This window comes from Ictidomys tridecemlineatus, chromosome 2 (assembly GCF_052094955.1).
Source record: "Ictidomys tridecemlineatus isolate mIctTri1 chromosome 2, mIctTri1.hap1, whole genome shotgun sequence".
Classification (NCBI taxonomy): domain Eukaryota; kingdom Metazoa; phylum Chordata; class Mammalia; order Rodentia; family Sciuridae; genus Ictidomys; species Ictidomys tridecemlineatus.
Window position 1 is genome coordinate 208,068,774 of NC_135478.1, and position 25,255 is coordinate 208,094,028.

A 25,255-nucleotide genomic window follows, 5' to 3' on the forward strand; every position below is an offset into this window, starting at 1 on the left:
ATCACTGCCTTCTGGGTATCTATTTCTTCTTGCTGCAGAAAAATCTGTTTTATAAAGTGATTGGTAAACTATTTATGATAAACCTATATGTCTGAAAACATCTTTCACCTTCATGGTTGAATAACAGTTTGGCTGTTCTGGGTTGCCAGTTATTTTCTCACAGCATTAGGTGGGTATTGCTCTACTGCTTTCTTGCATTCGATGCAGCTGAGAAAACTCTGAAGTATAACTACAGGTCAATATCTTTATTTCCATATGACTTGTAGAATTTTCTCTTAACTCTTGATGTTGAAAAAAAATCAATGTGCAAATGTGCTTATCTTTGTCCTTCACTTTACTCAGCACGTTTTTTTTTTCAATCTTAGATCTTTCTACAAGTCTGAGAAATTATTGGCCATTTAAAAAATTTAACCTTATACTAAAATTACATCAAAAATACAGAAGAGTGTACAAAGTAGCTTTTAAGGACTGAATGTCTGTGGCCTCCTAAAATTTATATGTTGAAGCACCAATCCCCAGTATGGCTATATTTGGAGATGGAGTCTTCAAAAAAATAATTAAAGTTGAATGAGGTAGGACCCTCATTACACAGGTGATTACACAGAATTAGTGTCCTTTTATGAAAAGACACCAGAGAGGGCACTTGTGCACTTTCTCTTCCTCTGTCCCTGTGTTTTTCCCCAGACAAATACTGAAGGCAGCCATCTACAATCCAAGGGAAGATCCCTCACCACCAGAAATTAATATAAATACAGAATGTATTCTTTTATGTATGACTTCTTGGAGAAATTTATCCACATGGTTGTCTTTATTCATTTCCATTGTTGCATACTAGCACCACAACCTATTTAAGAAAATAAATTTCTGTCATTTAAGCCACTGATTTGTAGTATTTTGTTATGGCAGTTCAAGAATATAGTAACCAAACTTGAAAATAGCTTCCAATGATTCTTGGTTTCTGCTATTTGTTGTCTTGATATAGCTGGACTTTTTACTCAATAGAATATTGCAGAAATGATGACATGTGGCCCAAAGACCAGGTCAGAAAAAATTCATGTTCTCTTTTATCACTCACTCTAGGGAAAGCCAGTCACAATGTTGTGAAGATAGTCAAGAAACTTTACAGAGGGAGAGGTCCACATAACAAGCAATAGGGATATCCTGTCAACAGTCCACATCAAGATACCAGAGAATACCTTGGAAGCAGATTTTCTAGCCCCCATTAAACCTTCAGATGACTTCGGCCCTGGCCAACATCTTGATTGCAACCTTGATTGGAATACCACAAACAAAGACAATCCAGCTAAGATTTCCAAATCTCTCACCCACAGAAATGATGTAGAAAAAAATGTTTATTGTTCTTTAATATGGTAAGTTGTGAAACAATTTGTTATGCAACAATGGATAATAGAATACTCAAATCATAAATGAATTATAATAAACCTGACAAGAAAATAAATATTTCAAACACTCCAGAATTTCCCTCATGAGTACTAGCCTTGATCCTACCTCAAAAACAACAACACTATCCTTACTTATTTTTTTGTTTGTTTGATGGTTCTGAGGATTGAATCCAGAATCACACATACTATGCAAGAGCTCTACCTGAGGCACACTTTCAACTCTATCCTAACTTCCAGTACAAATTAGTTTTGTGTTTATTAAGTCTGAAATTAATATAAATACAGAATGTATTCTTTTATGTATGACTTCTTGGAGAAATTTATCCACATGGTTGTCTTTATTCATTTCCATTGTTGCATACTAACACCATATTTTTTTATTCTAGCACTGATGGAAATTTGGACTGTTTCTGCCTTTGGGCTATTATTAATAAATTGTCTTATTGTCAACTTTCTTTGATATTTAAAATAAGCTGATTGGGATTTTGTTTGGGAAGGAATTCATGGAATCCATGGGTCAATTTAGGAAGATATGACATCTTTGTAATACTGAATATTCTGGCCTAAGAACATGATATATGCGTCCATTTATTCATGATAAATGCTTCCATTTACTCAAATAATTTTTGTAATTTTCTGTATATTTATACACAATTTTTGGAAAATTTATTCCTAAGGATTTGATTGCAATATGGTACTATCTTTCCAAAATTTTATGTTATTTATTGGTTGCTAGAATAAGAAACAAACAGATTTGTTAACAGTAGCACCCTATTTACAGGTACCAAAATCTGTTTTAGTTTTATTTATTGCTGCTGATGCTATACCCAACAACCTTGATAAATTCATGTTTTAATTCTAACAGATAATGTAGATGATCTTATAGTTTCTATGTATATATAATCATGTTATCTACAAATAAAGAGAGTGGTACATCCTCCTTTCAAATCTTCAGACATTTTATTTTCCCTTTCTTATTGCACCAGGGAGAACTACTAGTAAAATACTACTTAAAAAAAAAAAAAACAAAACAAGGGGCTGGGCTCAGTTGGTAGAGTGCTTGCCTTGTATGTACAAGGCCTGGGATTCAATCCCCAATACTACAAGGGGGGAAAAAAACAGAAATAGCAGACATCTTAATTCACAATTTCAAGGGAAAAATCTTTAATAGTATACCTGCCAGCATCATGATGTTCCTTTCCAGTCCTGGTTTGTAAACAGATTTTTAATCGCAAATTGGCATGGAATTATCTTTTTCTTTCTTTTTTTTTTTTTTTGCACCCCTTAAAACATTAAGACATTTGTCCTTCATTTTTTAAATGAGGTATAGTTGTGTTGAATTTTGACTGTTAAAAAAATACCATATTCCTAAAATAAGCCCATACTGGGAAATATCCATTATTTCTTCAAATATCTTCTAGATTCTAAATACATATATGTTAGGTTACTTGATATTATCTCACAATTCTTTGAGGCTCTCTTTATTTAACCTGTTTTCTCTCTGTTCTTCAAATTAACTACTTTCTATTGCTATATCTCTATTAATTTTAATGTATTCGCTCTTTTACCAGTCTTCTCTAATTTATTATTAAGTTAATGAAGCAAATTATTCATTCCAATTACTGTCCTTATGAAGGCAGTACAACCCCTCTCCCAAAGAAAATGTTAATGCCTTCACCTCCATAACTGGTGAATATGTTACATCATAACATGGCAAAGGAATTCTGCAGGTTTAATAATTAAGGTTATGCAACTGGATTATCCAGGTGGGTGTGCAATCTATCAAATGAGCTCTTAAAAACAGAGATATGGTGAAAGAAAAGGAGGAAGAGCTAACACACAAAGGACTGAGAAGAGGCCTTCAGCTGTTCATTCAAAGTATGAAGAATGGGGACAGCTTTAGGGTCAGAGAACAATCTCTGCCTGAAAGGCAACAAGGAAACAGGGACCTACAACCTACAACCTTTAAGAAATTAATTTGGAAAACAACTTAAATGAGATTGGAAATGAGATTCCTCCCCAAAAATCTCTAGTAACAGGCACACTGCCAACACCTTGACTTCAGCCACATGAGACCTGAGTCAGACTTTTAATCTCCAAACTGTGAGAAAATACATGGATGTTGTAAGCTGTTACATTTGTGGGAAATTGTTATGGCAGCAATAAAAAAACTAAAACAAGTACCTGTTGGTACCTGTAAATAGGGTGCTACTGTTAAAAAATATCTAAAAATTATGGAAATGCCTTTGGAATTGGGCAGTGGAAGCTAGAAGATTTTGAGGAGCATAATGGACAAAGCCTAAACTGCTATGAACAGATCTATTAGAAATTTGATCTTTAAGACAACTGGTGGTGAGGACTCACAGACTGTCCATGGAAACCTGAACTTGAAGGACACTATAAGTGAGGACTCAGAAGGAAGTAAAGAACACGTTCTTGTAAACTGGAGTAAGGTGGATCCTTTGTATGTTCTGGCAGAAAGCTTAGTGAATTTGTGTCCTGAAGTTATTTGGGAAAAAAACCCCCAAAACTTGTAAATGATGAAATTGACATTTACTTGAGGTAATTTCCAAATAAACTCCACCATACCTGTGATGTTCCCTTCCTGACTGCTTCCTCTATGGATTTGGGGCTTACCTAGTCAGCCCCCAAACTACATGCACCAACTTCTTATAATAAATCTCTTCATATATTTATATCCTGAGTCTGCTTCTCTGGTTGAATCCTGACAAAGTACTTTTAAGCTCTTTCTACCTTTTTTTTTTCTTTTAGGTTTCTGTTTCCCTTGTTCATTCAAAGATAACTATTTCCCTAGTCCTAGACAAATTGATAAAAGAGCCTTTAAAGTTTTTATCTGCTAATTCTAATATCCAGATAATATCAAAGTCAGTTTCACATTTCTCAAATTCTTTGCACTCTAGTAATTTTTCACTATATATTAGATATGGTGAATGATACAGTGCAAATACTGTAAAACATGATATTGATTGAGACAGAACTCTAAACTTCATGTTCTCCACAATGAGTTGCAACTGAATTCTCCATTCAGTGCTTTTACCTTAACAGTTCCTGCTCTAATCCAGGCTCCTAACTTCTTCCCCTGTACATGCACACTCAGTGGTCAACCAACAAGGTTCTTTAGAGTTTAGTCTGAATTTGAAACTCACTTCTTTTCAGAATTTCCACGCTATGTTTTCAGTCACTCTTCTAACCTCAAGCTGTGTTCTGACTTTGTCCAGTAAATACTATAGCTTTCTGCCATCTCATACCCAGGAATTGTGGAATGATCTCAGAAAAAGAGTCATAAATGAACTTCACCCAGAATAGTTTTTGTCTTCTAGGCATCAACTGTTACCTGCTTTTCACCATTCACTTTCAACTGTTAGAGGCATATTTCTACACTAATGATATAATCACTTTTTCCTTCAACTGTTAGAGGCATATTTCTACACTAATGATATAATCACTTTTTGCAGAAGGGTTAATCTGACCAAGTCACACCATTGCACAAGAAACGGGAAACTCAAATGTTTTAAATATTCTACTTCATCTCCTCATTAGCTTTATTTACTTGATTGCAGTACTGGGGATTAAACCCAGGTGTGCTCTACCACTGAGCTATATCCCCAACCCTTTTTTATTTTGAAACAGAGCAAGTCTCACTAGGTTATCCAGGCCAACCTTGAACTTGAAATCCTCCTGCAACAGCCTCCCAAGACGCTTAGATTACAGGTGTGTACCACTATATCCAGCCTCTGTTAACATTTAAGGCTTTTTAGTGATTACAACATTCATCCTCATAAGATTAGAATATTCACCATACTGTAATGTAATTAAGTATAAATTAAGCCATAATCCTTTGCACAGGGGAAGAAGGCCTTTTTTACTCCCTAGATTCAGCTCCAGCTTACTGTACCATGAAAGATTTCTCTCCTCTTCCTGTTCTTTTCTTAAGGCTCCAAAAGACTACTAAAGTATATCTTGTAAGGTCATACATGCCTCAGACTTGCAGAATGATCTTGAGAAGATTGTTAATTCAGTAATTTTTTTTTAATAAGAATAAAGGATATCTAAGGTGATTTTTTTTAGTTGTAGATGGACACAATACTTTTATTTTATTTATTTATTTTATGTGGTGCTGAAGATGGAACCCAGTACCTTACATATGCTAAGCAAGTGCTCTACCACTGAGCTACAACCCCGGATGATTCTTAATGTCTTTCCAGCTTTCCTATTTAATTGTTTGTATATCCTATAATCTATAATTATTTTGTTCAATATCAGCTTATTAGTATATTATTAGCAATTGTAATCTATTAAGTACATATACAAAAATCTATATTAAAGTAAAAAAACTGTATTGCTTAGAATCCTCTAATTTTTTTTTTAATTTGGAAAGCATCAAACTTATCACTAAAGTCAGCACTGCCATAAGATATTCATAAAGTAAATAAACTCTAAGGTGTATTACTTTGCAAATAGAAAATAACTCAGGTTTACATGAAGAACTTACCCATCCTCGGCTTCTTTTAGTAGGCGACTAGCAATTCTGATGAGCATACAGTAAGCAAACTGTGATTTAAGGCCAGATTTAGTAAACTTATTTAACATTTTGGAAACAGCAAGACGATCATTCTTTCTAAGGTGATATAGGACTCCCAATGCATGGTACTGAAGAACAAGAAAAAGAATGTTGCATGCAGATTAGACAGAAGTCAAAACACTTAATATGAAAACAGAATTACATGGAACTATTAAGATTTTTAGTAAAAGGATACTCAAGTCAAAAGTACATGAACAGAATCTTTTTCATACTGAACTAAACATACTCAAGACTAAAAGGAGAAGAGGTTTTAAATAATCCTAGAAGTTGTAAATTCAGATGGAAAGAGTATGAAGGAGGTGACATACAACCTGAAGATGGTTCTAGCAGGTTCAACAGCTCCAGATCCAAAGCTTTACCAATGTTACAAGACTCTTTTATCTATTCATTTTAATTTCTTTTGTCTGTTTATTTAGAGACATGGTTATGTTACCCAGGCTGGTCTCAAGTTCTTGAGCTCCGTCTCCTGAGTGACAGACTATAGGCATGCACCACTATGTCCAGCTACAAAATTCTTTTAATGGCATTAAATCATCTGTGACCACCTTAGGAGGTCTAGAATTAATCTCCTAAAGTAAGCTAAAGGAGTATTATTATCAAGACACTTTATATAAAAACACAAAAATGAAAGTTAGGAAAGCGAGAATATATTCCAAGAGAAAATTACTACTCTCCTCTTATGATTAAATATGCTAACACAAGAAGCTATAAACATCAAAAAGACATAAATATCTTCTCAAATACACATGGATTATTGTACATAAAACTGCCCGTTACAAATTTAATCCTGTTCCTTTTAATAAGAAATAGCTTAATAAATACCATAAGGAGATCTTTTTGACAAAATGATTTCTAAATTTCATAAACTAATAATTAACAAGAACACTGAAAATATCTTTACATGTTGTGTGAGTTGTAGTACTTTAAGTGAATTACATAATTAGAAAATCACTGTTCCTTAATTTAACACAATTTAAAAATTGATTTTCTATAATTTCACTGGAGCTCAGAAGAGACAACCTAGGGAAAGAGGAAGTGTTCCAAATAAAATCTCAATTATAGCTAATTTCAAAGTAATTCCAAATAAAACTAACTAAAATGAAACAAGAAGTTCCAGAATCTGGAAACTTTTTTTTTTAAATATTTTTTCTTAGTTGTAGATGGACACAATACCTTTATTTTGTTTTTTAATTTTATGTGTTGCTGAGGATCGAACCCAGAACCTCACACTTGCAAGGTAAGCGCTCTATCACTGAGCTACAACCCCACCCCTGGAAAAAAACTTTTGTGTAAACTTTTAGTCTAGATTTCTCACAAAACACTTAGTACAACACTTAAATAATAGAACATTAAGCAGATGATCTTACTATGTGATTAATACTAAAACTGATGCAAGAATGAATTCTGTTCAAAGCTGCCCTTGTAATCTCTTTGTCTTTCCTTTTTGGTTCATGATCTTATAAGTTGTTTCAATTGCCATGCTGGTGTATATGCTTAATAAAAATTAAAAACCAATGTTATATAAAACAATTTTAAAAGTAGCTCTTTATTATTTTTAAGATGTCTATAATCAAGGCTTGAGAAATTTGGGATGGAATATCTTTCTACTCAAATTATTTTTCAAATAAAAGACTGTAATGCACTATGAAATAGACTGGCATTTCAATCTACTACAAAACATAAGATTAGTTCCCAAACATTCCTATGAGAGGTCATCTAGCTTCTATTTGAAAGGCCTATGGCATTAATCATGATTACTGAAACACTTACTTGAGAATATGCACCAGTAGTCAGCTTAATATGCCAAAGAATTTGCCTTTAATTAATGCTGGAGAATCAATACATTGCCCTTTAAGAAAGTTGATTCTGAGACATGCTAATGTGATTAAATGATAGTACCTGGACCATAATATTGTCACTTGATGCAGCTTCTTGGGCTTCATTTATCCAGCGTTTAACCACATCGTAGCTTATCTTCATCATATGCTAAATATAGGGGGGGAAATGAGAATAGAAATGCATGATCATTAAAGTTTAGAAGCACAAATTTATTTCCTTGCAAAACTACTAACAGACATTTCACAAAAAAAGAAAACTCTGTAACTGTGTAAGTCTATTCCTAAAACAATAAGCCAAAATATTTTCTTCAACATCCCTTCGCAAAGGTAAATACATGTAAGCTGGAAGGGGTGTGTAAAAGGAAATAATAAGAGGGGAAGAAAGGGAAGGAATGGATGTTAACCTGCTTTACTTCCAAGAAACTCCCTTGGAAGAAGGAATAGAATACAGTGTAACCCCTGCTATAAAAAAAAAAACCCTGACCAATGACATTCCAAAATCAGGTCTTGTGATTCAGCTGCTCTAATGCATTCACACTTTGAAAACTGATTTTAATCAAATACAATGCAACAGGTTTTAATAAATACAGTTTATTTTGAAGAAAAGGAGAAAAAAAAGCTGTTATTAAAACAAAAACTACTTCCTTAGAGGAAATTCAGATTTGGGACAGAAGACTTGGGATTGAAAAACATGTGCAGACAGGGCACCTAGGACAAAGAGGTAGTATGCAAGTCATAAAGGAAGATTTTTTAAAAAGAATGCCCTCAGTTTCTTCGCTGTCTCCTACTTTGCTGTCTCCTCCCTCTCCCCCATCTTCTTTATGTACACAACTTTCAGATTCCCAAAACTCTTCAAATGTATTTCAGTTTTTACTGCTCAGTGCTCCTCTAGATAAAACACAGTTGGATAAAGTAACAGAGAAGCAGTATGTACTTTTTATCTGTTTCATTTATGAGAAAATCATAGTAATGTTATGTTTTAGCAATTAGAAACTACATCATACTTAAGAATCAGGAAGATGTTTGCTCACTTACTAAGGAAGACACTAGTGCTGAACTGGACACACTGGAGACTTTATCCACAATGGCCTGTTTCATGTATCTTTCAATGGCTTGTAACATTGTTCCCTAATAACATTCAAAAAGAAAAAGCTGTTGAAGAAAAACATGTCATGCAAAATTACTACTTTAAAATAACTCACAAAAACCAGTCATATACTTGTTTCTGTACAAATATCCAGATGCCTTCAAGGAATTATCATGTAACACAGTAATCATATTCCAGAGGGCAGAACCCAATGAACCCAGTAGAAGCTTCAAGGAAGAACACTTAGCTAGGAATGGTGGTGCACACCTGTAATTCCAGTAACTCGGGAGGCTGAGGAAAGAGGATTGCAAGTTTGAGGCCAGGCAAAGAAACTTAGCAAGACCTAGTCTCAAAGTATAAAAAGGCCTAAGGATGTAGCTCAGAGTTACAGCAATATTGGATTCAACCCCAATTAAAAAAAAATTTAAGATTATTTGTAGGAAAACATAACTGTTCAACAATGAAATAAACAGTCTCAAAATGGAGAAGTACAGTTTAAAGAGAATAGAGAAGTTAAACCTACAAATAAAGGATATTATAAAGAAATTTCTGTATAGAAACAAAGGCCAGTTTTGAAGTTCTGAAGATACTTCTATGTGAAGTGCATATATTATATGTGAATCCTAGACAGTCCTATAAATTAAATGTAACTCCTGATTATCTTAGACATATAAGAAATTAAATGTGTAATTGTAATATCCTACTATAGTAAAACCTCAGTATGGAAGTCTTGAGAAATAAAATTCTTTTTAACTTTCACTGGGAAAAATGTGAGCAGTAAGAAGGTGGTAATACAGTGGTGACAGATAAAAATGAGTGAACCAAGATCAATATTCTGGCACAGTCAAATCTTATGCTAACAATCAAACAATGAACACAAAAACAACCACAATGAAACAAAAAGGCAGCAAAAAAATTAACCTGTTTATATTATTTGTTCTATAATCCAGATTTACTAAATTTACAATTTGATCAGGCCCAAACTTTAAAGTGTGAGAAGGTTGCAAAGATACACATAAGATATATCAAAGCATGAATTATAGTACAGCTGTTATTCAATCTGTTTGGCAATGCTGGCCTACTTTCATTTTAATCTTTTCTACTCAGAATTCCTAGAAAGGAATAACCTGATATACTTTATATGACCCAATCCTTCCAGACACAATGGACTAGATCAAAGTTAATCACCTGACTCAGACCCAAGTGGATACAAACTACTGGCTTTACTAAGGGATAATGAGATTCTCTTAAATATCTTGAACAAGGGGGCCTAAATCTGGTAGATGATAGATCATCACAGTAAATATCTGAGAAATCTTACTGCTGAGTTAGTTCCCTTAGAGCTTTTTATTTCTTGTTCTGGTGACTAGTTATAAGCCTCTAATTCTGAAACACTTGTGTCCTATAATAAAGTTTTTTATTTTTAAAATGAAATTTAATGGGTTTTTGTTTCCTATAACCAATGTGCCTGTTATAGTTTAGATATGAGAGGGTTCCCCAAAAGTTCATGTATAAGACAATACAAGAATTTTTATAGGTGAAATGATTAGATTATGGGGTATAATCTAATAAGTGGATTAATTCATTGATATGGATTAACTGGCCAGTAACTGTAGGCAGGTAGGGTACAGTTGGAGGAAATAGGTCACTGAGAGTGTGGTTTTGGGATTTATATTATGTCCCTGGTGAGTTAGAGTTCTCTCTGCTTCCTGCTTGCCAAGTCTTGAGCTGCTTTTCTACTCCAGGCCCTTCTACCATAATGCTCTGCTTCACCTCATACCTAAAGATATAAATTCAACTGACAATGGACTGAACCTTTCAACCCAAGAGTCAAAATAAACACTTCCTCCTCTGTGTTGTTCTTGTCAGGTCTTTTGGTCACAGTGAGTAAAAAGCTAAATAAAAACAGTGCCCTAATTATAATAAGTTTGTGAGAGCAAATACAGAGAAAATAGACTAATATGAATAAACAAAAGGAAAAAACAAACTGAAAGAAAAAAAAAAAAAAAGCCTGGAATCACAAAAGCCTTTCCGGTGGTCTTGTTTCTCTTACACAGAAGACTGACCAAGTCAAACTAGGGGATCATACTAAATGTACACATCATTAGCAGTTAAAAAGCTCCCTTAGGTAACTCAGTAAGACAGAGAACTTACATCTGTGATTCGGCAGAGAGCCCTGATGGCTGGACCTCGGTATATATCTTCCTTTCCAGTCATGTCCTTAGTCAGACTAAAAAAAACCAAATTAGTTAAATGGACATCAATTGAAATGTTCTCTCCTAAGGAGTCCACTCCTAGCTAATTCTCAATTGTTCCCATAGTTATCTTAACACAGTTACTGAATCAACAAATGTTTGCAGAGTAAATTCTTTTTTAAAAAATATTTATTTTTTACTTTTTAGTTGTACACAATACCTTTATTTTATTTATTTACTTTTATGCAGTGCTGAGGATCGAACTCAGGGCTTCACATGTGCTAGAATAGCGCTCTACCGCTGAGCCACAACCCCAGCTGCTGCAGAGTATATTCTTTTTGTAAGTGCTAAATCTATTAGAAGTGGACTATTCTAAGCTACAGAATACAATGATAAAACAAAGTCCTTTGCCTTCACAGAACTTAATGCCAGTGGAAAGAGAGATAAAAATCACATAAACAATAACAAGGGAAAAAAACACAATTTAAAATATTAAAAATCTGCATTAAAAAATAAAGTAAGGACAACAGTACTGAGAGGCCTAGGCTGAAATCCACCCAAATCCTTTAGTAGACAGAACTTTTTATAAGCAACTCTCAAAAATTATTAACCCATGAAGTCTATCTCACCTTCCTGTACATCTTTCTAAAATAATAATCAACAGCTTCAGATATTTCTGCTGAGCTTTAGAAACAGGTATAGACATGAAGACTGAGGAACAAAATTCTACACCCATACTTTAAGAAGGTTTTTAACGGAGGACTCTCCCTTCTCTTGTCTTCCATGCATTTACACTATCCCCAAACTATCAATTCCCCATTCTTCAACTCCTCTTACATAATCCAAAATAGCCCAACTCAAAGCATTAGGACACCAGAGGAAAAAGTTGAGAGTAACCGAGAGTCCTCTGATTTCTTTGTTTTCAAAATTATAAATATAATTCATTTAACGATACATTTTTTAAATATTCAGAAAAGTATAAAACAATACTTAAGTCTCTGCCCACCTACCTAGCCTTTAATATCACTTAGAAACAACCATTGTGAACAGATCTTTATTAAAGAAGTTTTTAAAACGGTATACACATTATCAAAATGTACATCAATGGATGTTCACTCCTTTGACACCTTTCCTTTTTTACTTAATAATATGAGAATTTTTCCATATCAGCACTTACTATCTATCCATGTATTTTTAAATATACAAATATTTCTAAAACACATAAATATTTCTAAAATATCTTTTTAGTGGCAGTATAAATTTACATTGTTTACATATAAATGATTTATTAACCATTCTTTTTTAACAAAATTTACAGTTTTCCAATTAAATTTAAAATGGAGGCTTCTGTTACTCAAATTTGGAATAACATGGCATCACAAAATTATATAATGACAGAAATGATTTATAATAGAAAGAATAAAAGTCCAGGATTCCAAACTGTTGACCAAAAAAAATTTTTTTAAAGGCATTTTTTTAAAGGGAATAAAGTTATTTTTTAAAGAACGTCAAGCAATAAATGATAAAAATGGGGGAAAAAATGACCATTTTCAACCACCATAATAATAAAATCAGGCAAGTAATATCAATGAATTCTAAAACTATTGGTAAAAGATTGTCAGGAAAATAGATATGCATAGTATCAAAGTAAAATAGTGAGTTAACTTTTGTGAAACTTGTAGAATAGAAATCCATATTGCCTTTCCCACCCCCCAAATGATAGCCTTTATCCCAGCTTAATAATTCTTTTTTAAATTTTTGCACTGATTGGGAATGTTGGAGGTTTTTTTTCACTATTTTTTTTACTTAATATAACTTGAAAATCTTTTCATATGAGCACTTATATAATCAGACTCTAGCAATAATCTGCAATGCCATCTTTTATATACTAAAGTCATATGTGAATTTGGGTTTATTTCTGTACTTTCTCTTATATTACTCTTGTTTGGGTTTTTTTTTAAATCCTTTTCAGTGGAAGTTTATTTTAACTACTATACCACCATATAATTTTTTTTTTTTAATTGAGAGAGGTTTTCCCTGCCCTCATTCTTTATCTAAGTTATCCTGGCTATTGTCAGACTATTTCAGATGAGATTTAGAATCATTTGCCATTTTACTTAGATAACAATAAATGTTGGCAAGGATGTGGGGGAAAAGGTGCACTCATACATTGCTGGTAGGACTGCAAATTGGTACAATCACTCTGGAAAGCAGTATTGATACTCTTCAGAAAACTTTGAATGGAACCACCATTTGACCCAGTTATCCCAATCTTCAGTTTATTCCCAAAGAACTGAAAATCAGCATATTATGGTGACACAGCCACTTCAGTGTTTATAGCAGCTTAATTCACAGTAACTAAGCTATGAAATCAATCTAGATGCCCTTCAATAGATGAATGAATAAAGAAAATATGGTATATATACACAATGAAATATTATTCAGACATAAAGGAGAATGAGATTATGGCATTTGCTGGTAAATGGATGCAACTGGAGACTATCCTGCTAAGTGAAATAAACCAATTCCAAAAAAAAACAAAGGCCAAATATTCTCTCTGATATGCAGGTACTAACAAACAATAATGTGAGGGGACAGAAGTTCACTGTATTAGACAAAGGGGAATGAAGGGAAGGGAGGCAGGATGGGAATAGAAAATGGAATCAATTGTCCGTAACTTTTCTATGTTCATATATGAATACATGATCAGTGTAACTCCACATCATGTACAACCACAAGAATGAGACATTGTACATCTATGTATGTATAATATGTCAAATACACTCTACTGTTATGTATATCTAAAAAGAACAAATTTTAAAAATTTTAAACACCAAAATTAAAAAAAAAATTTTACTTGGAAGTGTCTTGTACTTAACACATAGGCTAACAAAGGATGGATTTTTTTCCAATTTTCCAAGCCTTCTTTAAATGTTCCTCAATAGTTTTAAGTTTCATTGAGATAGGCCCTATACATTTAAATTTGCTTTTCAATATTCCATCATTTTTGTATGCCACTATAAATTGTACCTTTTATTATATGTTCTAATAAGCATTTGAATATAGGAATACTACTAATTTAATCTCCACAAACCTATTGAGAAGGGATTAGTACTATTATAGATTAAAAAAAATACCAGGGCTGTGGTTGTGGCTCAGCAGTAGAGCACTTGCCTAGCACGTGCAAGGCCCTGGGTTCAATCCTCAGTACCACATAAGAATAAATAAAATAAAGGTATTGTGTCCAACTACAACTAAAAAATACATATTAAAAAAAAAACAAAGCACAGAATAACTTGTCTGGAAAGCAAAAGGGTAGGGGAATTCAAATCCAAAAAGTTTGTTATATTAGTCAATCATGTTAAATAATAATTTTGCCACCTTCTTTACAGTATTATTTCTATCTTGCAGTTACTGGTTAATATGTATAGAACAGTGGTAATATTGGTTATTTCATATTGTTCCTGACTTAGTAAGTATGTTTCCAGTTAACTATAATGCTGACTTTAGATTTATAATATACCTTTCTTTTAGTTATGACAACTCTTTCTCTTAGAGTTTTTTAAAAAGAACAGGTATTGAATATTGACAAATATCTTCTGGGCATATAATTATGTGGCTTTTACCTTTGATCTATTACTACAAGAAACTATATTTGAAAAATTTCTCACATTAAAGAATCCCTGAAATGAGCCCTCTATATTGTGATAAATTCTATTTGTCAAAATTTTATTTAAGACCTTTCTATTAGAAATGATACGTAATATCATTCTCTAGTTTTCTATACAACACTTTTATAAGCCTTTAAGTGCAATCACTTTATTCTACCAGTATGGTCTACTTAAGGCTTTCTGTCTCTTTGGGGGTCAGTTTTGATAATTTATGTTTTCATAGAAAAAAATTGCTCTGAATTATCTATTATTTTTCTCAATCAATTTTTATTCATCTCTCATTACCATTGCTAACATCTTCCTATGGCTTTCCTTGGGCTTTTATAATTTTTCTGACTTCATAAATAAAATACATAATTCATTGCTTTTCATATTTTCTCACTGCAGAATATTATAAGTTGAAACACTGAAAACAAACATACTTCAAATATCCCTTAACATTTGCTTTCCTTTTCTGCTGGAAAACTAAGAATCAAACTTCCTAAACTCTCTGCAGCTAGGATACACACATATAACCTAAGTCTGCCATGTAGACATAACTAAGTCCATTTAAATACAGAAGTAGGCAATGTGTAGGAAAATAAGATTTTTTCTTTTTTCATTTTTTAGTTGTAGATGGACACAACCTTTATTTTATCTATTTTTATGAGGTACTGAGGATCAAATCCAGTGCCTCACACATGCTAGGCAAGTGCTTAACCACTGAGCTATAACCCCAGCCCCAGGAAATAAGAACTTTAGTTAGAGACAGCTGCTTTTTTTAGTGTGACTGAGGTGGAACTTTGGACATTTCTTGAACGTATTACAGTGCTTAGCAGGTGACCACAGCAACAATATGTTGCTAAAATACTTCTGTAGTGCGAGTTATTTTCCCTGATGTTCTCTTTCTGGCTCTGTAGGATGCAAGCTTGGTTCTTTACAAACTAGATTCTATGGTCAATGGAGAACTCTAAGGAATACATTCATTTAGTAATTTCAGTGCTAATAACTGCAAATTTTCCTTTGAGCTGGGGCTGTGGCTTAGCAGTAGTGCAACACATTTGCCTGGCATGTGTGAGGCTCTGGGTTCGATTCTCGACGCTGCATATAAATAAATAAAATAAAGGTCTATCAACAACCAAAAAAAAAAAAATTCTTTTGAGTATAACTTTAGTTGAAATAATAGCTTTTGATCATTCATATTTTTTAAATATACTGCAATTTCAATTTTCATTTATACTCAGGCAAAAGATGAGGCCTCTTTTTTATTTTTATGTATATTTTTATGTACCTTAATATTGTTATTTCCTTTTCAAATAAATTTATAGTTTCCACTATAACAGAAAATATAGTCTCTACTATATTTCCAATCTCTGAAATTAAGTAGTTTCAGGGGATGAATGTATGCTAAACACTTAACAAGTTTTCCATGAACACTTGTAAAGGTAACTTTTCTATTATAAAGCTATAATTTACATAAAAATTAATCTTTATAAAACAATAGTCAGGGAGCTGGGGTTGTGACTCAGTGATGCTCACCTAGCATGGGTAAGGTACTGGGTTCGATACTCAGCACCACATAAAAATAAATAAATAAAAATAAAGGCATTGTGTCCACCTACAACTAAAAATATTTTAAAAAAAGCATAATAGTCAGATCCTTTCTACCCCTTGGTGGGTTGGTTTTTTGTTTTTTGTTTTTTGGTTTTTTGCCTTCTATTTTTAACAGGGACTGATATACTATTTTATTTCTGTTTATATTTTTTTGTGATTTTTGGTGATTATACTTTGATGCTATATTAATTGGTAAATAATAATTCATTATAGTTCTATTCTTGTTTTGGATATTTATAATGTACTTGTAAAGGTAACTTTTTTTTTTATTGGTTGTTCACAACATTACAAAGCTCTTGACATATCATATTTCATACATTAGATTGAAGTGGGTTATGAACTCCCAATTTTACCCCAAATGCAGATTGCAGAATCACGTCGGTTATACATCCACAATTTTACATAATGCCCAATTAGTAGTTGTTGTATTCTGCTACCTTTCCTATCCCCTACTATCCCCCCTCCCCTCCCCTCCCCTCCCTTCTTCTCTCTCTACCCCATCTACTGTAATTCATTTCTCTCCTTGTTTATTTTCCCATTCCCCTCACAACCTCTTATATGTAATTTTGTATAGCAATGAGGGTCTCCCTTCATTTCCATGCAATTTCCCTTTTCTCTCCCTTTCCCTCCCATCTCATGACTCTGTTAAATGTTAGTCTTTTCTTCCTGCTCTTCCTCCTTGCTCTGTTCATAGTTGCTCTCATTATATCAAAGAAGACATTTGGTATTTGTTTTTTAGGGATTGACTAGCTTCACTAAGCATAATCTGCTCTAGTGCCATCCATTTCCCTGCAAATTCTATGATTTGTCATTTTTTATTGCTGCATAGTACTCCATTGTGTATAGATGCCACATTTTTTTTATCCATTCATCTATTGAAGGGCATCTGGGTTGGTTCCACAGTCTAGCTATTGTGAATTGTGCTGCTATGAACATCGATATGGCAGCATCCCTGTAGCATGCTCTTTTAAGGTCTTCAGGGAATAGTCCGAGAAGGGCAATAGCAGGGTCAAGTGGTGGTTCCATTCCCAGCTTTCCCAGGAATCTCCAAACTGCTTTCCAGATTGGTCGTACCAATTTGCAGTCCCACCAGCAATGTACAAGAGTACCCTTTTCTCCACATCCTTGCCAGCACTTGTTGTTGTTTGACTTCATAGTGGCTGCCAATCTTACTGGAGTGAGATGGTATCTTAGGGTGGTTTTGATTTGCATTTCTCTGACTGCTAGAGATGGTGAGCATTTTTTCATGTACTTGTTGATTGATTGTATATCCTCCTCTGAGAAGTGTCTGTTCAGATCCTTGGCCCATTTGTTGATTGGGTTATTTGTTATCTTATTGTCTAATTTTTTGAGTTCTTTGTATACTCTGGATATTAGGGCTCTATCTGAAGTGTGAGGAGTAAAGATTTGTTCCCATGATGTAGGCTCCCTATTTACCTCTCTTATTGTTTCTCTTGCTGAGAAAAAACTTTTTAGTTTAAGTAAGTCCCATTTGTTGATTCTTGTTATTAACTCTTGTGCTATGGGTGTCCTATTAAGGAATTTGGAGCCCGACCCCACAATATGTAGATCATAGCCAATTATTTCTTCTATCAGACGCAGAGTCTCTGATTTGATATCAAGCTCCTTGATCCATTTAGAGTTAACTTTTGTGCATGGCGAGAGGCAGGGATTCAGTTTCATTTTTTTGCATATGGATTTCCAGTTTTCCCAACACCATTTGTTGAAGATGCTATCCTTCCTCCATTGCATGCTTTTAGCCCCTTTATCAAATATAAGATAGTTGTAACTTTGTGGATTAGTCTCTGTGTCCTCTATTCTATACCATTGGTCCACTCGCCTGTTTTGGTACCAGTACCATGCTGTTTTTGTCACTATTGCTCTGTAATATAGTTTGAAATCTGGTATCGCTATACCGCCTGATTCACACTTCCTGCTTAAAATTGCTTTTGCTATTCTGGGTCTTTTATTTTTCCATATGAATTTCATGATTGCTTTATCTATTTCTTCAAGAAATGCCATTGGGATTTTGATTGGCATTGCATTAAACCTATAGAGAACTGTTGGTAATATCGACATTTTGATAATGTTAGTTCTGCCTATCCATGAACAGGGTATATTTTTCCATCTTCTAAGATCTTCTTCTACTTCTCTTTTTAGGGTTCTGTAGTTTTCATTGTATAAATCTTTCACCTCTTTTGTTAGGTTGATTCCCAAGTATTTTATTTTTTTGGAGGATATTGTGAATGGAGTGTTTTTCCTCATTTCCGTTTCAGAAGTTTTGTCGCTGATATACAGAAATGCCTTTGATTTATGCGTGTTGATTTTATATCCTGCCACTTTGCTGATTTCATTTATTAGTTCTAGTAGTTTCTTTGTAGACCCTTTTGGGTCTTCTAAGTATAGAATCATGTCATCTGCAAATAGTGATAATTTAAGTTCTTCTTTTCCTATTTTTATGCCTTTAATTTCTTTTGTCTGTCTAATTGCTCTGGCCAGTGTTTCGAGAACTATATTAAATAGAAGTGGTGATAGAGGGCATCCCTGTCTTGTTCCAGATTTTAGAGGGAATGCCTTCAACTTTTGTCCATTCAGAATGATGCTAGCCTGAGGCTTAGCATAGATAGCTTTTACAATGTCAAGGTACGTTCCTGTTATCCCTAGTTTTTCAAGTGTTTTGAACATAAAGGGACGCTGTACTTTGTCGAATGCTTTCTCTGCGTCTATTGAGATGATCATATGGTTCTTATCTTTAAGTCTATTGATGTGGTGAATAACATTTATTGATTTCCGTATATTGAACCAGCCTTGCATACCAGGGATGAATCCTACTTGATCATGGTGCACAATTTTTTTGATGTGTTTTTGTATTCGATTCGCCAGAATTTTATTGAGGATTTTTGCATCTAGGTTCATTAGAGATATTGGTCTGAAGTTTTCTTTCTTTGAGGTGTCTTTGTCTGGTTTTGGAATCAGGGTGATGTTGGCCTCATAGAATGAATTTGGAAGAGCTCCCTCTTTTTCTATTTCCTGAAATAACTTGGAAAGTATTGGTATTAATTCTTCTTTAAAGGTTTTGTAAAACTCCGCTGTATACCCATCCGGTCCTGGACTTTTCTTGGTTGGTAGTCTTTTGATGGCTTCTTCAATTTCATCCATTGATATTGGTCTGTTCAAATTGTGTGTATCCTCCTGACTCAGTCTGGGCAAATCATATGACTTAAGAAATTTATCGATGTCTTCACTATCTTCTATTTTATTGGAATATAGGTTTTCAAAATAATTTCTAATTGTCTTCTGTATTTCTGTAGCATCTGTTGTGATATTGCCTTTTTCATCCCGTATGTTAGTAAGTTGAGTTCTCTCTCTTCTTCTCTTTGTTAGCATGGCTAAAGGTCTGTCGATCTTATTTATTTTTTCAAAGAACCAACTTTTAGTTTTGTTAATTTTTTCAATAGTTTCTTTTGTTTCAATTTCATTAATTTCCGCTCTGATTTTAATTATTTCTTGCCTTCTGCTACATTTGCTGTTGTTTTGCTCTTCCTTTTCTAGGGCTTTGAGATGAAGTGTGAGCTCATTTATTTGTTGGTTTTTTCTTTTTTTGAGGAATGACCACCAGGCGATGAATTTTCCTCTTAAAACTGCATTCATTGTGTCCCATAGATTCCGATATGTTGTGTCTGTATTTTCATTTATCTCTAAGAATTTTTTGATTTCCTCCTTTATGTCTTCTGTAACCCATTGATCATTCAGTAACATATTGTTCATTTTCCATGTGATGTAGGATTTTTCCTTCCTTCTTTTATCATTGATTTCCAGTTTCATTCCATTATGATCAGATAAAATGCATAGTATTATCTCCACCCCTTTATATTTACTGAGGGTTGCCCTGTGGCATAATATATGGTCTATTTTTGAGAAGGATCCATGTGCTGCTGAGAAAAAAGTATATCCATTTGATGATGGTTGATATATTCTATATATGTCAGTTAAGTCTAGGTTATTGATTGTGGTATTGAGTTCTATAGTTTCCTTATTCAACTTTTGTTTGGAGGATCTGTCCAATGGTGAGAGAGGTGTGTTGAAGTCACCCATAATTATTGTGTTGTGGTCTATTTGATTCTTGAACTTGAGGAGAATTTGTTTTATGAATGTCACAGCACCATTATTAGGTGCATAAATATTGATAATTGTTATGTGTTGTTGGTGAATGGTTCCTTTTAACAGTATATAATGTCCTTCTTTATCCGTTTTGATTAACTTAGTCTTGAAGTCGATTTTATTCGATATGAGGATGGCCACTCCTGCTTGCTTACGAGGACCGTGTGCGTGGTATATTTTTTCCCATCCTTTCACCTTCAGCCTATGTATGTCTTTTCCAATCAGATGTGTCTCCTGGAGGCAGCATATTGTTGGATTTGTTTTTTTAATCCATGATATCAGCCTATGTCGCTTTATTGGAGAGTTTAAGCCATTAACATTCAGAGTTACTATTGATATATGGTTTGTACTTCCATCCATGTTTGATTATCTATCCTTTTTTTTTAAAAAAAAATTTAGTTTGTTTCTCCATGATTATTTTTCTCCTCGCCCTCTGTCTTTACCGAGGCACTTCCCTCTGATGGTTTTGGTTATTGTTTTTCATTTCTTCCTCGTGTAGTGTTTTGCTCAAAATGCTTTGCAATGCTGGTTTTCTGGCTGCAAATTCTTTTAACTTTTGTTTATCATGAAAGATTTTTATTTCGTTGTCATACCTGAAGCTTAATTTTGCTGGATACAGAATTCTTGGTTGGCATCCATTGTCTTTCAGTGTTTGAAATACATTGTTCCATGACCTTCTTGCTTTCAGTGTCTGTGATGAAAAATCCGTTGTTAACCTTATTGGTTTACCCCTGAATGTAATCTGTCTCCTTTCTCTTGTAGCTTTTAATATTTTCTCTTTGTTCTGTATATTGGATATCTTCATAACAATGTGTCTTGGCGTTGGTCTACTGTGATTTTGTGTGCTCGGTGTCCTGTATGCATCTTCAATTTGTATATCTGTTTCCTTTTTTATTTCTGGAAAGTTTTCTGTAATTATTTCATTCAGCAGGTTACTCATTCCCTTGGTTTGAATCTCTGTACCTTCTTCTATCCCGATGACTCGTAAGTTTGGCTTTTTTATGTTATCCCATAACTCCTGGATGTTTTTCTCGTGATTTTTTACCAGCTTTTCTGAGTTGGCTAGACTCTTTTCAAGATGAAATAATTTGTCTTCATTATCTGACGTTCTGGCTTCTACTTGCTCCACTCTGTTAGTGATACTCTCAATTGAGTTTTTAATTTGGTTTATAGTTTCCTTCATTTCTAAGATTATGGTTTGATTCTTTTTTATAATCTCTATCTCCTGATAAAGGTGCTTAACTTCTTCTTTTATCTGTTTGTGTAATACATTCTCAATGTGTTCTTTCGCTGCTTGAATTTGCTGTCTCGTATCCTCTTTAAGGTTCCATTCCATCTGTCTAAGGTGTTCCTTGAGTTCTTTATATGACCATTTTTCTGATGACTCTAAGTCCTCCTGAATATTTAGGCTGTCCTGCATTGTTTGTACTCCTTTTCTTCCTTGCTTTTTGAAGCTGCTCATGTTACTTCTTGTTCTGTTTGACTGCTGAGTTACTGTTTACTCCTATAAATATATTTGATGCTTGGGAGGAAAGGTATTAGAAGGGAAGGGAAAAAGTCACTGTAGCCGCAGGTTTCAATGAAATTATCTCCTCCGCCGCAGTCTGATGACGTCAGTTCTCTGCCATGGTGGTATCTCTTGCAAATGGCGACAGTTCGTTTCCCTTTGCCGGGTGACCAATGCAACGGGTGGGTCCTTACTGTCTCTCCCAAGCCCCGTTTCAAACCTGTGGCCACTACCTATGAAGGCTCGGTTGGCATTTACCTCCGTAGGATCAGAAGGGCTGACCGGTTGTTTCAGCTGGATGGATTAGTGCTGAGTCACAGCTGTTTGTCTGCGGGAAGCAGGCGAACGGGAGCTTGAATTCAGCCGATCCAGGTTCAGTGTGTGTTCTGAGAGGCCCAAACAGCTCGCCCCAGATCCACGTCAGTTCAGCATTGCCTAGTGATCCTGAGCAAACAGAATTAGGCTGTTTATGACTCCCTATGCCTGCACAGCTGAAGAGGTCAGAGACTTGATCTCTCCGCGCCCGCCGCCATGTTGAGTGCTGCAGTTCTTAATCGTAACTTTTTATTATAAAGGTATAAGTTACATAAAAATTAATCTTTATAAAGCATAATAATAAGGGAGCTGGGGTTGTGGCTCAGTGGTAAGAGTGCTCAGTGGTAAAGTATTTATAATGTATTCCTCATTCAAAACTTTTCTGCGCTAAAACCAGTTTCCTAAAATTATCACTTGAGCTTCCTTTCAATACATCCTTTCACATTCCGACTTCATGACCTTGTTTACAGTATATAGTATCTAGTTAGTTGTATTTTAATTTTTAAACTAATCTGCATTTCTTTTATGGGGCATGTTTAGGGTTAGTTCCATTGATTTGTTTTGTGTTAGGACTATTCTGAACACTTCTTTTTCCTATAAGGCAGCCCTAATAGAACTTTCGGCTATGATGGAAATGTTCAACATTATCCAACACAGTAGCCATAGTTAGATGTGGTTACTGGGCGCTTACAATATACTAAGCAAAACTATGTAACTGAATTTTAAATTTTATTTAACTTTAATTAATGTTCATTATACTTTTTTTATTTTTAGTTATAGATGGATATAATAACTTTATTTTGTTTATTTTTTATGTGGTGCTGAGGATCAAACCCAGTGCCTCACACATGCTAGGCAAGCACTCTACCACTGAGCCACAACCCCAGCCCTAATGTTCATTATAATTTAAGTACACACATATGTGTATACAGCTAAGGGCTACTTGATTGGATAATACAGCAATAAGGGTTGTGTTGTGTTTTGCAGTGTTGTGGGGTTTTTTTCTGAAATGTGGAAGACTTACATTCTAACTTCAGTTCTTTTTGTGGTTGCAATAAGTTTAGATAAAACAGTTGTCCTATGAAAGCCAAGAAAATTAGTGCACAATGTCTCCTCTTTCAACTGCCCTCCCTTCTCTATTTTTGTTAATATCATTCTTTTAGTATTATCATGAAAAACATTTATAATTATGCACATTATAACATTTAATTCTATCTTTAACCATAATTCCGAAAGTGGTTTAACCTAATTCTGTAACTGAATAAATTTAATGTTTACTGCTAACTTTTTTCCTACACTCTTGCTATTACAGAATTCATTCTTTTGACTTTTGGATTACTATAATTTGAATTTTTAATTTTTAAAGAAAAGCTTATAGGTATTATGGTCCCTGAATTCTGAAAGCCTGATTGCTTTCCCTGTACTTGAAAGACAAGACAACTTGCTTAGCTATACTATTTTTGGCTCTCATTCTTTTTCTTATAATTTTGCAGACAGAGTTAGCATACTTTTTCCAGAAAGGTTTGGTTAGTAAATATTTTCAATTTTGTAGGCTATATGTCTCCTCCACACTATTCAATCCTTCAGCATGAAAACAGCATACTTAATACATTAAAAAAAAATGTGTGTAGCTGCGTTTCAATACAATTTTATTTACAAAATTAGTAGTGGCTTTAGCCATGGGCAATAGTTTGCTAATCATGCTCCATACTTCTGTCTTTGCTTGGGCTGCCCTAGCTTCAAAGGCTTGACTACAAGACTTTTATTTAGGAATGTGTTCAGAGGACAAGTAGAGCATAGGGATGTTGAACAGGGAATAAAATCAACATAAAGAAGTTTTCTTGAGTGGGTCACTGGTACAGGCAACTGGTTGTTATTATAAGCATTCTTCTCAGAAGCTTTATGAAATACATTTCAGACCCACTAGATATTGATCCCTGGCTGAATATTAACCCCAGAGTGTCAATTCCTCCATGCTTTTGAGGAGTAAAATGTGAACTGCAAGTGAGTAATGAACATCAAAGGAAAATAAACACACAGGCACTATTAACATGAGTGGGCTGAGCCCTGCAAAGAATTGCTCACCACATCATAGCTTGAGTCAAAGATGAGATCATGCAAAGTGGCTCAGAAAAGGCATCTAATACAGTCTATTCTGTGCACCCCTCAAATTTGTACATGTCCTTCATTAACTCCAATCTACCACGAGGTTTCAAGGTAGTAACCACCAGAAGACTAAAGATAGGAAGATAAGTAGAACTTGGTATAATCCTTGCTGCTACAACTCATTCTAAGACCATACTGGATAAACTTCATCTCCTTCCTATAACCACCTATACTATTTTTCCCTCAACCTTAGTCAGCACTTCATCTAGTCTTGGTTACTTGTCCAGTGGCTAATTCAAATACCTTAAAGGATCTGATACCCAAGTGGTATCAGATCCTTTAAGGTATTGCTGATTGCTCCTTATTCCCTATACACCATTGTCACAGGCATGAAAAGAACTAAAATATGCCCAAGTAAATTCTAGAAAAAGTCCTCCTTACCACCATATATAGAAATAATCCTAGCTTCTGACTGGAATCAAGATCAATTAGTTACCTCTATGAGTATAGTAGCACCTTCTTTACCTTCACTAACATCATGAATCCAAAGTGACCCAATAGTAGTCATAATTCCAGATCTGCAAACTGGCTCACTTCCTGCTCTAGATCTTCTCACATGGGAGTGTGGGATGCCTATGATTGACAACTTCTCACTTAGGTGTGTATAATGGAGAAGTGTCAGGTATTTCTGTGCTGGCAAAATTCCTCAACCAACAGGAACTAGGAGCCCAGAGTGAAATTCATCTTCACTTTCATCCCTCAAAAACATTGTCCAC

At 34.3% G+C, this 25,255-nt stretch overlaps 1 protein-coding gene across 2 annotated transcripts in view; it reads right to left on the bottom strand.

Annotated features, from left to right (window-relative positions):
- Copg2 (coat protein complex I subunit gamma 2) overlaps positions 1-25,255 on the bottom strand; it is a 134,617-nt gene that overhangs the window by 80,497 nt on the left and 28,865 nt on the right. The window contains exons 6-9 of one of the 2 annotated variants that reach the window (XM_005331098.4): positions 11,086-11,161; positions 8,880-8,972; positions 7,906-7,992; positions 5,917-6,074 (exon numbers count right to left, since the gene is read on the bottom strand). In XM_005331098.4, the coding sequence (XP_005331155.1) occupies positions 5,917-6,074; positions 7,906-7,992; positions 8,880-8,972; positions 11,086-11,161 (414 nt within the window). Of the gene's footprint in view, positions 1-5,916; positions 6,075-7,905; positions 7,993-8,879; positions 8,997-11,085; positions 11,162-25,255 lie in introns of those variants that run through there. The other variant, XM_078040541.1, reaches the window with a different exon arrangement.